The sequence below is a fragment of the Athene noctua genome, chromosome 5, assembly GCF_965140245.1.
Source record: "Athene noctua chromosome 5, bAthNoc1.hap1.1, whole genome shotgun sequence".
NCBI classification, from domain to species: Eukaryota; Metazoa; Chordata; class Aves; order Strigiformes; family Strigidae; genus Athene; species Athene noctua.
Genome location: NC_134041.1, coordinates 44,975,635 through 44,991,188, shown reverse-complemented (window position 1 = coordinate 44,991,188; position 15,554 = coordinate 44,975,635). Strand labels below are relative to the sequence as shown.

General features: G+C 37.8%; 1 protein-coding gene across 1 annotated transcript in view; it reads left to right on the top strand.

Moving 5' to 3' along the window:
- TM9SF3 (transmembrane 9 superfamily member 3) overlaps window positions 1-15,554 on the top strand; it is a 51,579-nt gene that overhangs the window by 30,135 nt on the left and 5,890 nt on the right. Inside the window, exons 8-14 of the mRNA XM_074907304.1 lie at window positions 733-827; window positions 2,767-2,897; window positions 12,165-12,304; window positions 13,878-13,946; window positions 14,040-14,186; window positions 14,623-14,706; window positions 14,817-14,893. Coding sequence (XP_074763405.1) covers window positions 733-827; window positions 2,767-2,897; window positions 12,165-12,304; window positions 13,878-13,946; window positions 14,040-14,186; window positions 14,623-14,706; window positions 14,817-14,893 — 743 coding nt within the window. The remainder of the gene's footprint in view (window positions 1-732; window positions 828-2,766; window positions 2,898-12,164; window positions 12,305-13,877; window positions 13,947-14,039; window positions 14,187-14,622; window positions 14,707-14,816; window positions 14,894-15,554) is intronic.

Sequence of the window (15,554 nt, the reverse complement as noted above, 5' to 3'; positions counted from 1 at the left end):
CTCTATTCATGAATATCATTTATATATCGCTATTCTTAGACGTGATTTTTTAAAATGTATTTGGAGATAGCTTTTGTGATTTACAATTATTAGCTTTGCCTGTAAAATTTCAGAAAAATTATACCAAAATGAACACTTCAACATTTAATGAGGTGATAATTTAAAAATGACTGAACTCTTCTGATTGGACCACTCCATGCTGATTTGTGGCTTCATTATAGTATTTATAATTTCTAAATCTGGTTTTCAAATTTTCTGTAAGATGAACACTTTCAATCTTAAAAGTTAATTTCTGAGGGATGACAGAAACATCACTCACAATCTTAATATATTTTTGTTAATACTGGCCTTTATATTAAGAGGACCTTTTATTTGCAATAGTTGGATCTTAAATAGTTCAGTTCTTTATACACAAGGTATGCACATCCAAATGTCAGTGCATTTTGATTCCAAGGTAAGTTTTTGTATTCCAGTGAAAACAAATGCATGTTAGAAAAGAATATAGTACATCAGAACTCTTTTCTCCCAGATTGAATTAGACTTGGCCAGAAGCTTTGGATACAAACAGTTCTCATTCTTATGCAAATTTTACAGTTTAAGCACTTTTTCATTTTTACATTATCTAAAAATATGAAATAATAGCTTCTGCTAAATGTACATATTTTACTGTAATCTTTTGCTCTAAAACTGTTTGCTTTTGTTTCATTTACCAAAAAAAATCACTTCTTGTAGGAGAGGATCAATGCTTAGTACAGCTATATTTGTTTATGCTGCAACATCGCCAGTGAATGGATATTTTGGAGGAAGCCTTTATGCTAGACAAGGAGGTAAAGTGTTTTAATGTTTCAGCATTTTCGTTGTATTATTAAATGGATAAGTTATTATTTTCTGATTTGCACCAACATAGAAATGTCCTCATGAAGTTAGGTCATTCAGATGGAATCCATTAAATTCTTAATAAACAGAAAATATTTTGAGTATATTTTAATCTTATTTCCTATTCAGTATTGGCTGCATTTTCTAACTAAAGATAGCTGAAGTCTTTTGTTAATTTAAAATTAATAAGAGATAAGGAATTGTTAATGGTTGTATCTTATGAATTGCTTGTTATACTGTTGTATATAATTGTTTGTTTCATGGCGTCCAGAGAGTATAAGAGTCTCTCCCTTTTCTGTAACACACTGTTAAACAGCTCACATAATTTCCTCCAGATGACTATTACATAGCCCTCCTCTATAGGTACCTGGGCGGTTATGTTTACTAACACAGAAAGGATGAGTATACAGTACTTACTAGATCATTAATTGTTGATGAGGAAAACAGTTTATAGCATCTTTTAAAGAGGGTTATTGTACTTTATGTGTTCAGCTTTATACTTAGCAAATTCAAAATGGGTATGAGTAGAGAGCAGAAGCCCAATAAAATTGACGTAACAGATTTGGACAGGCAGTCTTCAAGTGCTCCCCACTATGCTTCTGAGTTATGACCAATTACATCCTTGCAGTCCACTAGCTTCATCCATTCCCTGTGCTGCAATAAAAGAGTAATCAATATCTACTGTTTTCTGCACTGCTTTAGAAAAAATAATTCTGGTAAGTTTGCAAAAGAAAATATGTATTTTTTTAGCACAACTTACTTGTTAGCATTCAGTCTCAACTGCACTCTAATCTACTCGAGTTTGGAGTTTAGGTGTTTCTTTTCATGTGGCTTGTGTATAAATCTAGTGATTGGTAGAAAAACAGATGTAGGTGAATTGTTGTTGCTGTTCTAAAATGTCCTATGCTGTATAATTGAGCCAAGTTTGCTTTTTTTTCTACAGATCAAACATGTATCCAACCCTGAAATGCTGATTATGTTGGCTCATGATGAAAATATATATGATGGTCTTGAAAAGCATATGTTATTTTTCGTACTGTTTTTTATTTAGTGAAAATTACAGATGCATCTATGGTGTATTAAATTTAAGTATAGACAGTAGTTAAGAGCATAGAAAGTAAAGGGAATACGGACAGAGAAAATTCTTAAGGTATTGCCTAAGAGGTTTTTTTTGAGCTCTGAACTCGGTAATAACTGCTAACAAGTGCTGCTGTTCCCTTTATGCCTGGGGTTTAGAAATCACTTTCCTTCTACCTTTTCTGCCGTTTGAAGATGTCTGAGTTCAGTTTTGCTGTACATTAAATGCTAGGTATAGCCACTTCCTTAATACATCCTGAGTGTATGGAGTCAGCCTATTTAGGTCAAGACAACCTGGAGCAGGTGCTGCCTGAAAGCAGCTGTAGTGCTGAGTTGTCCTGGGAGCAGTGCTGAGCTCTCATATGCTCTCAGGGTGTGAGCAGGCTCTGCACAGGGCTGGCTCTGCTGTCTCTGCCTCTGCTAATCTGCAGCTTCCATATATACTTAGGTTTCATACCCTGATTTCTTTGGCCAGCTTAGTTAGCATATGCTGTTCTTCAGCTGAAATATTCTTGTGCTGTATCCCTTTTCCTGCCTTTTCACCTGGAAATATTCTCGCGCTTTATCCTTTTTCCTGTCTTTTCATCTGTCCTAATAAATTGATTAATGTGCTGCATCTTGTGAGTTGCCAGGAGTCAGATGAAACTGTTAGTTGACTCTTGGGTCTTGTATTGATGTAGTATATTGTTACTTATTTATTTCAGCTTTTGGGGGGAGAAATAGTCAAACCCCTAAATTCTGGAGAGCTTGCTGATAACTTTTTATGCAAAATACACTATCTCACCAGTCCCATTGGAATGTCCCTTCTTACAGGAAGGAGATGGATAAAGCAGATGTTTATCGGAGCCTTCCTTATTCCGGCAATGGTGTGTGGAACTGCCTTCTTCATTAACTTCATTGCCATCTATTATCACGCTTCAAGAGCTATACCCTTTGGAACAATGGTGAGTCATTTTACTGGAGAATTTAAACACTATGGTAGACACAGGAAAACGATGTTTTAGTCTAAATACAATTGTGAGTTGTAGCTTTAGCTTCTTAGTCAGAAGTTTAGTCTGGGCGGGGTTTAAGGTGCTTTGTGTATAATTTGTTTTAATCACAATAGCAACAACCGCTGGATTCCAACAACAGTCTTCTCTGCTTAAAATGACCCTTTTGCTTTGTATTCAACCTTAGTGTTATAACAACGTGGGAAGTTAGCAACTTGAATTTTCTTCTGGATGGTCAACACAAACTGGTTATAAGCTAAAATGCAATACAGAAGGATTCAAAGTGAAAGCTACTTTCAAATCACTGCATTCAAGCAGGAATAAAATAGAAATAAAAGATCAGGCAACAATATGAGATGAGGTGTCCTGAAGAGATCTGGTTTTATGAAAATGAATCACTGTTTTCACTTTGTGAAGTGGTATTTAGCATCCAGTTATGATCTTATGTCTGTATTAACCATGTCACTTGAAAAACAATGCTGGTTGTATTACTTTCTCGTTTAATTGTGATGACTTTTCTTGTTTCTTGTGGCTTTTGTCAGGATTTTGTTTTGTTGTCGTTGGCCCTTTCAAACAACTTCAAACAACCTTGTGAATACAATGTAGGAAATAATTGCTTGGCACTTTGGCAGAATATCAGTTTGAGCTTGCAAGGAGTATTTGAGCAGAATTTTTTGAAATATGCACCATAAAATTGCTTTTTCTAATTTTGTGTAGTAGCACTGTTAACTGTAAAAAAGTCTTAATACAGGAAGGCTGTTTTCATTTCAATAGCTGTAGCAAATCTTGGGATTTAACATTTTTTTATAGCTTCCTTCTTTGCATATCAGTTTTTGTGATATGTTAAATTGTTCAGTCTATTCAGAGATGTTTGAGTAGCCTTGGATTTCTTCTTAGTTTAAATCTACCACAAAATGAAGCTTAGTATCACAAGTTCCGTGTTATAAATCGTATTTGGCATATAAACAAATTCAGTATGTAACTAAAAATACTTCTTAAGAACACACTGTTAATGAATTAATGTGATGGAAATCATAAATGGTAGTAAAGAGACAATACTGAGTTTCAGGCAAAGGCTTTCAATAATTTTTCACTGATGAAGGAGTCATTACTTTACATGTACATTACTGGTTCTAGTCACCTTTTTATTAGCAGTATTTTCAATGCATGCCTAAATACCGACTTTTTACATTGAATTTGTTGTAAATATAGTATCAAGCTAAACATATTGATAAACTGTTCACTTAATTTTTTTGTTTGTTTTCTTCTTCAAGAAATTGGATGAAAATTCTATCTTTGGATATGTTTGTATTAGTTGGTCAGTGCCCCAAAAGAATATTGTATTGTTTTTTCTTTCCTAAGCTAGCATCCATATACAATACTGTCATAAAAGTTTACAACATTGATCTTTGATATGTGCAATGAGGTTCTGTTTTACTGCTGAGCAAGCAGTTATGATATCACATTTCTTGCTTGTATTCCCATTTGGAGGTCAGGAATGCTGAGGAAGGGAATTCCACCTGTGCTGAAGTTTGTCTTGTAAATCTGTTCAACTGATTTGTATTTTAAGATCATGGAAACATGTACATGCAAAAGCAAATGGGAATATAAATCTTCAGGGGTCGCTTAATCAGGATGTTAGGACTCTTTATGTGTAGCAATTTTAATGATCTCAGGTTTTATGAAAGTGTTTGAATCATTATGACTGCAGCAATAAAACTTCAGTGGAGTTAGCAGACTTTTAGTAGGAGCAGGTTATGAATCGGAAACTTCATCAGAATAAGCAACGGTCTAATGACTTCAAATCAACTAATGAAGCTGGTTTGTAGAAAGAAATGAAAATTGTTTGAAATCACCATGTTATGCTTCAGGTTGAAATCCCCGGGAAGCCCTCTGGCTTTATGGATAAGATAACTTTGTGTCTTTCCACCTTTGTTTTCAATGTAGAGAAGCTTCCAGACTTCTCTAGTGCAAACTTGCTGCTGCTGTTTTCTTGGGGAAATAAAATCTCTGCCATCTATATGTACTAGAACAGAGAAATTAACTTCCTTTACCCTCGCATGTCTTGAAACCACCCTCCTTTATTTAAATTGCTGGCAAGAATTACCACCTCTTCTTGACTACTGTAAATCTGGAAAAAGCATTTGCTGAAAAGTCTGAGCTAAAAGATTGCTAAGAGACTGTGCTTAAATATGACATCCTGTGCTTTGCCCGTTTTGCACTGCCACTTCCCAGTGAACTGCTAGGTAGTCTTCTCTGTGATTTAATTCTTCCCTCCAAACAGATTTTTCTATGGAATGAAGGTGAGGGCAGCTCGTAGTGGCAAAGCCAAGACATCCAAGCTAACTCACAGTTAGTGCATCTTTTATCTACCTGGAATCTGCTCTTCTACATTTTGTGTTGAAATGCTCAAACTGATTGGGCTCTTCAGGACCTTCATACACCTCTCTGTCATTGCAGTCTGTTTTGAACTTCAAAGGTTCATTCACCTTGTATAACTCACTCGCACTGTGTGGGATCTCCTTGAAGATGTGGTGGGGATTGGGAGGATCCAAAGCTTGTTTCTGAAATAATTTTTCAGTCTTGGAACTCTGCCTTTAGCCGTTTTGGATGTACATGCAAGCTATCTTAACTATACTGTGACAAACCTTCTGTAGTGAAATACACCATGAGCCTGAACAGTACACCATGAGCCTCTTCCCTGGGATAACTTTCAGCTGCCCTTCCCTTCAAAATGCAATGGCTAATGTGACAGATTTTATTCAAATATGAGAGCTCTTTAAAACTTAATGGTTTAAAGCGTTCAACTCCCTAATCATCTGGAGATATAAAAGTCTTGAGTTTTTTCTCTCATCTCTTCACCTTATAGAAACACAGTAGGTACTGTTCAATTATTTGTTCTTTTGGAGCCCAAATTTTATTTTTTTGGAGGATGCTTTGTTTATTGTATCCTATTACTGATGAACATGGAGGAGTTCTGAAGGTGTTGTACACCTTGACCTGCCTTCTGTCGATGTCTGAGTCTTTTCGGTGTATTTGTCAATCATCTTTCTATTTTGTTGCATTTGAATTATATGTAAAATGTTCCATGGAGCATGGAACAATTAAAAAGAATTTTAAGTATTGGCAAGTGAAGTGACCTCTCGATATGCATCTGAGGAGTGTGGTGGTAGTTCTGTGCAGAAATATGTAGTAGTGTTGAATTTCTACAGAGTACAGCAGGATTGAATTTGAAGGGACCATCTTAATTCTGGCTTGTCATAAATTGTGACTGCTTATGTTATTCTCTGTGTGATACATAATTTAAAGATTTCCATTAAGGCTACTATGACTAAGATAATATTCTGACTGCAGAATCCATGCAGCTTCTATTAAACTGTTAAGTTGTACCATTTTTGTTTTGTTTGAGCAATAGTTTCCTGTGCAGCTAACGTTTCCAGTATACATTTTTAGAGATTTAATTAAATAAGGTTGCACACACTGATTGAGACCCTAGTGCTTGCATCTTTTGTACCTTGTTTAAACTAGAAAAAGTATTTCCTCCAACAGATAGCTTAATCCAGGCTGCAGCCATCCCTGACAGCTTTAAGTTGTTATGAAAAGGAGGACCCGGTAGCACCAAAAATTTTCATACCCAGGTAAGGAGATACACCTGGCTAAAAGTAGAAGAAAATCTAGTTATATACATTCAGCAAGGGTACTTCCTCAGATTGCTTGAAAGTGACTGTGGAACCCTTGGCCAAAAACCTCATTTTTGCTGAAAACAGACACAACTTAATGGTTCTGCCTGAATTTTCAACAGTTCAATTTATTACCCAAATCAGCACCCTAGATTAAAAATTTAGCTGGAATAAAATTAGTAACACTTTATTTTGAAGCCTCTATTCTGTTCTTGTTCTGTATAATGTTTGGTCAGATAATGCACAGAAAACCGTTTCGCTGTATGGGTTCAGTAACCCCTCTATGGGGGCGGTGGGGGGGAAGAGTCTTATGACTGAGAGTGAGTTTTGATGGCTGACAGGAAAGATCAAGCTGCTACTCTGACAGTTAATTTTTATTGCTTTTCTCCCTTGTGCATTAAGCAGTCAAGGCACCATAGCCTGCCAGTAGCTGTTTAATATTAGATATGCTCATAAAAATTTTAATTATCACCTTTGAATGAAGTTTAATCTACAGTTGTCAGAAAATATGAAACACATGGCGCTGGAACATAAATTATATCCCTCTTGAAAATGTTTCCTTTCAAATAAGGAAAACTAAATTTTGCATATTCAGTCAAGGGCACTAGAATATTCTTTCCCCAACAAAACAAAAAGGGGTTAGAAAGAAGACAGGCTTGGTGAGGTTGACAGTCTCTTCTATGGCAACTAAAACCTGAAAACCATGTGTATAAATAAGATATTTTATACAACAAAAATGCAGCAGTCAAAATGAAATAGCTATGTTTTAATGTACTGGCTTGGTAGAAAAACTCATGTAATTTGTCTTCAGTAATATGGATTATGGAGAATGTGTATGGAATACTGGATTTGTAGATGTAGTAGATTGGCCTGTCTGCATAATTTGCATTTTCCAAATTGGTAGTTAAACCTTTTCTCTTGATTTCTCTTGGCTGATATTACAGCAATACTTCTCTTAAGACTCCTGAAGACCTAACTTCATCTCTGGCTGCCATGCAAGAGCTATTACTGAGGTTTTGGTTTTTTTAGTATGTTACCAGTGACCTCTGTGGGAGGGCAGAGCATGTATGCATGTTGATCCTGCCTTCCTTTCCTCTTACCATTTGTGATGGTGAAATGGAGGCCAATAAGTGCCTGAGCTGCTTTCGCCATTGTAATCCCATTCTCTGAAACCTTTGGGACAGAAATCTTGTAACTTAGTCTCTCTTTCCATTAAGACAGTTGTGTACTCCAGTGTTTGCTTCAGCTTGGATTTAAACTCTAGGTTTAGACATTGCCCAGCCTGCATCATCACTGCCCTTGTCATCTGTGGCAACAAGCAGTGTTTGGGAGGGAGACAGCGTCTTCACCTCAGATCTGAAATTAAGAGGAACATGCCTGACAAAGCAGAAGCTAGAAAAGCCAGCTGTCTCCAGAGAAGGCTATTACTGCCAAGAATGAAGAAAGTAATTTTCAGTAGGCATCAATCTGAGCAGGTAGACTACCTTGGAGTCAGGCAGCAAGTCAAAAGCAAGCAAGAAGATGCCACTGAGGTCAGCACAGTGTGTTCTAACAAGTACTGATTGTGTTGGTCAGCCTACTAAGACCAGCAGGTTGCTGTCACCAGTGTGGGGTTATCTCAGAAGAAAGAACATTCACATCTTTATCAACTTGGACAGCTTATCAGAGGCAGGTGGAAGTGGGAGGCATTCCTGACCCTGCACTATGGTCCATCCTTGCTTGCTTAGTTGGACCTCCTGCAGAATTATCTCAGATAATTTTTAGACTCCTGAATGGCTCCAGGAAACAAGAAAAAAATTGTATTTCAATAGCAGCTGTCCTCAGAACATTAAGACAGGTAATTCATTGTTCAACAAAATGTTGACTTTACCTAATGCTGCTTACAAGATTTCACTGACGATGATGGTTGTTCTGTCTGAAATCAGTTCATTTTTCAGCGAAATGCTTAATAGAATGGAAGGTGTTGCACCATTATCAGTCATGCTTTGACTGCTCTGATAACGAAACCACAAGCACTCAGATTTTCTGATGGATGAAAATTACAAATGTAGTGGGGACAGGTTGGCAGTACTTACTAAAGCCATTATTCAAGGAATCTTGGTCTGTCTCAGCCTGTTTTATGCAAATAAACATTTTAGATTTCAAAGCTGCTACTGAGTCAGTCTCCCAGATAACAAAACAACTAAGCCCTGCTGGAAAAAGTTGGACCTTCTCCTTGCCCACCTGATTTGAAGTCATTCAGCTCTGCAGTTGGTGTCACGAGAATGAGATGCTACTGACTGCCTTTTTTCATCGATGAGCTTGCCACCTAATCAGTAATTAGGCCTGGATGTTCCTTGCTTGGTTCCTTGTCCAAGGTTATATTCTTTCCATGTGGATTCCCTATGGTAGATGTGTTTTGCAAGATGGACAATTATAAGCTATTAAGTTTTGTTCCAGGTGAGCTTGGAACCCAAGGCAGTTCGGGGACAGTCACTTTCTGCAGTAAAGCAGTGGATTTACTTTCTATCACTATCCCCAGTCAGTGGTAATTTCCAAGATCAAGAAATGAAGCTACAGACATCTTGATAACTGTGCTATAAAAGACGGTTGTGGCTGGATAAGTACTACAGATGCCCTTTCATGCTGCCTGTGTCTGAGCTTTCTGCCTCAGCCAGGTTTGAAACCTACCTGCCAGAGCACCATGGGCAGGGGCCACCCAACACACCTGGTGGTCCTTGCCAGGCAGAGCAGAACAAGCTCTTCCTGTAAATGGAAATAAGTTTCAGTATGGTCAGCTTGGAAATTCTTTGGATCCTGTCCAGGCCTTAATTCTTGAATGGCTCTTCTACCCGCTATACCTCAAGCAAGCTGGGCTTTTTTGGTGAGAATCTTAGTAAACGTACTACTCAAGATGATGTTTTTGGAAGTTATACAATACTTCATGACATTTTTCTCTGAAAATTCTTGTCTGCTCATTCTTTCAGACTGAGCAGTTCTCAAGGGCAGGACCTGCATCCATAAGGGAGTTGTATACTTCTCCTGTAATTTATTCTTAGGCACCCTAAGTGTCCTGCCTAAGACAGTGCTTGCTTACTTGTGTTTTCAAGTAATGGAAGAACATAAATGGGACATACTAAATATGTATTAATTGTGTAGAATCTGCTTTATTTTTGGCAAGTATAAATGCTACCTATTTTTTCCTTATTGTGGTGGTTTGAGCCCAGAGGGCAACTGAACACCATGTAGCCTTCACTCACCCCTTCCCCCCCAGCGCTGGGAAGGAGGAAAATTAATCAAAAAGCTCAGGACAGGCTCGTTAGGGGGAGAAAAAGGATGTCACTTTATTCAAAACACTAAGGATTTATCAAAGAGAGTGGGACAGTGAGAAGCATTACCATATCTTACCACCACTACCCCCTCACTCGTCCTTCCTTCCCGGGCTCAGTTTGTTCCCAATATTTCTACCTCCTCCCCCATCGGCACAGGGGCAGGGGATGGGCCGTGCAGTCAGTCTGCTGCTGCTTCCTCCAGGGCATGGAGAAGAACTTTTCTGCCTTCTTCCTTCTGCGCCACGTGGCATCCCTCCCACAGGAGACAGTGCTACACGAACTTTTCCTGGCGTGAATCCTCCCCACAGGGTGCATTCTCTGCTCCTCCGGTGGCCTCCATGGGTGGTGGTGGGGCGGCCCTGCCCTCTCACCACAGGATACAGGGGGGCTCTCTGCTCTGGCGCACGTTTGCCCCCATCCTCCTCCTTCCTTTCACTGACCTCGGTGTTCCCATAGGTGTCCTTCTTATAACTGTCCTCAAAGTCCCCAACCTTCTCTCAGGTTTCCCTTCTTAATATGTTATTGCAGAGGTGTGGCAACCATCGCTAACTGGCTCGGCCTTGGCCAGAGGTGGGTCTGACTTAAACCCCGGGGAGCTTTTGAGAAGCTCTTCGTAGGGGCCACTGCTATAGCCCCTCCCACGCTACCAAAAACTGTGCCACACAAACACCATTTATTTACCACTGAAGCTTCATATTTTAGTGGCTTGTGATGCAGTTCTTTAATAACCTTTCCTCAAAGATATACAGAGCAGTCTGGACAGTGCTTCTGCTTGCTGACCACCTGTTTGGTGTACTGTGTCTCTTCTGTGAAGCATGAAGGCTTGCTCTATCCAACTCCAGACAACATTTTCTGTTCACATCTGGCCTAGGCTAGTATGATATACAAGTCAGTAATAGAGGGATAACCTGTTGTCAGATGTTGCCTTGAACTGGTGTGATTGACTTAATGCTAAGTTTGTATTGAGCTGATGTAGTGCGGTTTCTCATCTCAGGAAGTCTAGCAGTTCTTGCTTTTCAGCTGCTTGCAGTAGATTTCTGTAAATATAACATACGTGAATAGCCTTTTTTTATCCTGGAGTAGCTGCTTCTTAAGTCAGTGTGTGTGTGTGGTTCTTAGACCTGGTCCTCTGTTCATTGTTTTGGATTAATCTGCTGCCATGGACTTTGTGTGCTGATGGAGTGAAAGAGGAATATAGCTTCTTTGCTCAGGAAGCACCAAGGTGTACACAGAGCCTCAGGCAACAGTGCTTTTAAAAGGCAGTGTTTTCATATGTTTGCATAGAGATGGTCACAGAGTCAATATTCAGGACTGTGGTTCTTGCATTACAGGCAACTGTTCTGCCTTTAATTATCAATATCAAAAAGTTAAACTGTCTATTGCTAATCTATTCTGTGCTAAAGAGTTAAGAGTAGAGAATGTCTTGTTAAACATTTGAAATTTTCCTGTTTTGGAAGATAAAAATATGTTGCCTTCAAGGAACGGCAAAAGTAGGGTTACATATATATACTGGAAAAAAGATGACTCATGGTAAAATTTTAGGGAGGCCATTTCACTGGAAAGAGCTGGAATGTTGGTTTGACTTTGCTGCATTGTATTGCATGTCTATATTTAAGTAGGGCCATTGTGCTTCTAAATTGTGTATCTGTGCATGCCAGTGGTTACTTGTATCTTTGGCAGTCTGTGTTATTAATTACCTGGTGGATAATAGTGAAAATTGAACCCAAAATTTTGATTGGTAGTATTCTGACATAGCTTTGCAATTCTTCTTTGGGTTTCTTTTTTGGATTGGATTAAAAATTTTGTACCCAACACTTGTAACTTTGTGTGCAACTGCCTGACTACTAGATGTTCACTCCCAGGGTTAGCATGCGCTGCAGAAGTTTGAGAAGCTGACAAAATTTTCTGTGATGAAGTACCATGAAGATTTCAATTTCTTTCCTTTGCAATGTATTGAGTATAATGATTAGATGAAGACATTAAAAAAATCTGTAATGGTTCTGTTGTCTCAACTGATGCAAGAAAATATACTTAATAATGTTTATTAGGAAGTTTCTCAGGAAATAAGTATTTCCATTTGATAAAATACATGTATGTTGACTAATGCTTCATAACTAGGAGTATGATTCTACAGCAATAACTACTAAGGACTAATATATGCAGAGTGGATTAGTTATCTTTTGCCATTTTATATCTGATTTTTAAAATTATTATTTATTTTTTGGTTACAGGTGGCAGTGTGCTGTATTTGTTTCTTTGTCATTCTTCCATTGAACCTTGTTGGTACAATTCTTGGCCGAAATCTGTCAGGACAGCCTAATTTTCCATGCCGTGTCAATGCAGTGCCTCGTCCAATACCAGAGAAAAAATGGTAAGGATAATCATGAGTGTTAACTAGAAGTATTTACTTCAGTATGTTTCAAATTTTCAGGTGTGATAGTTAAAATTTTTTCTGAAATAACTTTGTTTTTAAATTAAGTTGTGTCTAAAACAGCAGCTCTACTGACATTTCCCTAATACGATTTTTCTGTTGAATTAAAACACCATAGTTAATAGTTGCAGCAGATTTTACAGCCCTGGATCACTGATTCACATATGGCCTGAAATGGTCTTTAGTCTCTTATGTAAAAAGGATGGTCCCAACCCGGTTGTTGTATTAGGTATCTTGCAGCTAAACCTTTCCTCTTTAATTAGTGCCTCTTACAGATTTAGGATTGAATGTGCCTAGGAGGCAGACCTGTTCTTATTGATTGTCTCCATGTACAAGCTGAGACATATTTGCAGGGTGATGGTGGGGAGAAGCTTGCAATGCTGTTCCCAATTTTGCACTTTTGTTGATGGCATAAAGCCTAGAATATTCAAGGTATATGGTTTGAATTGTGAATAAGCCTTGCATTATTTTTGAAGTGAATGTAAAGGGGTGCCTAGTCTCAAAAAGTAGACTTAGTTTTTTTGAAAAATCATGAATGCAGTCTCTTTTTCCTATTAATTTAATTCTGAGATGGAAGCAGCAAGCTATGGAAAAGAAAATATCCTCAGAGGATTTTTTAATAGATTTTTCTTGCTTTCCCTGTTCAGAGGAATGGAACAGACAAAAGTGAAGGGTGCACTGAGACGTGTACACCCGTGATCTCCAGAAAGTGCAGCACACTTAGTCTCCTGTTAGTGGTGGGTTGTGCAGGTTGGTAGGATTTGATTTATATTGTGACCTGTATCTTGGGAATCTGATGGATTTTTCTGGATCAGCATGACAGATAAAAAGAAATAAGATACTTCTCTTGAAGATTATGAAATTGCACACCGTCAACTTAGACAAGTCTCCCTATAAATAATAAAAGAAGCTGCAAATTAAATCACTGGTTACTAGGTAGATTCGGTGTCATTGCAAGTACTGCACAGAGGTCACCTTTACTAAGTGACAGTATCATCGACAGGTAGCTGAGTATTCATTTTTGGCCATATGCTCATGACTCAGTATAGCATTAAAAATAAACACTGGTTCTTAATTATATAACCATCACCCTGCAAAATTTTCTTTGCGCTTTTTGCTGTATTTGTAGGCATCAACAGCACTGAGTTTTCCTTGCCTTCATTCGAGGGTAGTGGATGTTATGAGGCTTGATTGCATAGGCCCTTTTTGGGAAAAAGAGATTTTTTTCTGTAGCCTTTAAGGCTGCTTAGATGCCTAACCTTATGCCTGTAGGTGATAGGCATGAGCCTTATGTTTTGTTTCAACTTTTCCCCAAGAATAACTCCTCCCTCCTTCTATCCATACACATGACATCTTTGAGGAAATCTTCTAATATGCTGGTATGAGACAAAAATGTTCTTAGCATGTCCTTTAAATAATTCTCTGTGCTATGTTAATTATCTGGTTATATGTCTTAATATGTTTATAAATGAAGGATTAAAATTGTCCCTAAACTAACCTTAATATCTTTCAGGTTCATGGAACCAGCTGTTATTGTTTGCCTAGGTGGAATCCTCCCTTTTGGATCAATTTTTATTGAAATGTGAGTATGTCGGCTATTTGCCAGTTTGATTAAAAATTATAATAATTTAAGTTCAATTACAATCCATCAGCATATTCTCTTTACTCTCTTCAGGTATTTCATTTTTACTTCATTCTGGGCTTACAAGATCTACTATGTTTATGGCTTTATGATGTTGGTTCTGGTTATCCTCTGCATTGTGACAGTTTGTGTGACTATCGTTTGTACATATTTCCTGCTAAATGCAGAGGATTACAGGTGGTAAGTGTTGCATTATTTTCATAGTTAACCAGATTGTGGGAGTTTTCTAGAAAAGTAATATTTTTTCTGTCTAGATGGGTCTCTTCAAAGTGTCCCATGTCCAGATTTTAGCTGTAGGGAATAAAACCAGTTCTTGCATCCTTTCTTTACAGGAGCTTTCTGTGTGTATGTGCATCTCTGTGTGCCTGTATGTACATATAAAAAAAAAAAAGTATGTAGAGGCACACAGGCATATGAAATCAGATTATCACTTGGTATCAAGTGGTAGCTGTTGTTGTAGAAGCTTTTGTCACTTACAGCAGACAATACGTAGATGTTGTTAAATAAGTCTGTAGAATTAGTACACTTTATTTTCAGCGTGAGATTTAGTGCATTGTGCATATTCTTGAGAAGCCTTTTGGTTAGATATATGATGGGCATGCATGTTTGCTTTCAGGCAATGGACAAGCTTTCTTTCTGCGGCATCAACTGCGATTTATGTTTACATGTACTCCTTTTACTACTACTTTTTCAAGACAAAGTAAGTGGTAGTTTTCTTGCTTCAATATCAGGTTACCATATTGCCAGTTAAGTTTACTGATTAAAAACTGAGGAAAATACCTAGCATAAATTCTTATCTTTCTTTTTCAGGATGTATGGCTTGTTTCAAACATCATTTTACTTTGGTTATATGGCAGTATTTAGCACAGCTTTGGGAATAATGTGTGGTAAGTTTCAAATATATTGACAATTTTCTGTCAGAATTTTTCAGACTTTCATATTCCTGATTTTAGTTCTGTGGTTTTGGTGGTGGAGTGTGTATGTCTGCAAGATCTGCTCAAAAAAGCTTACAATCTTTAGAAAGAATCTTAGGATTCTCTGCTTATACTTGGTTCCTACCTAATATAGGAGATTTCTGTGGATTGTGTCTTCTGATAGGAAGATAATTTATGTACTGTGCAGAGCATTTCACCTTCAGTGCAAGCTTGAAAGACTTAATACCAGGCAAGAAATTCTGCAAAATAAAGTCCAAATTAAGTTGAGTTCATGCTAATATTTTGTTTCGGAGTTTTTAGTGTTGCACCAAGACAGGGAGCTAGGTATACCCATTGAGGCAGCAATGGTATCACAATTCTGATGACACTACCATCTGTATCTTGTGACATGTATATATGAGGGTGACCAGAACAGAAAGGACTGAAACTTCAGGATAACACTTGAGAAATAAGTACTGGAATATTCATATGAGAGTGCTCCTGTATGCAGCTGAATTTCACTGCTTTTTAAGATACTCTTTTGACAGATGTTTAGAGAAAAACATAGTTCTTGGCATGGAGGTCATCTGATAGTCAAATATACTTGTTCACTGTAGCAGGAGGCCTTATTTTT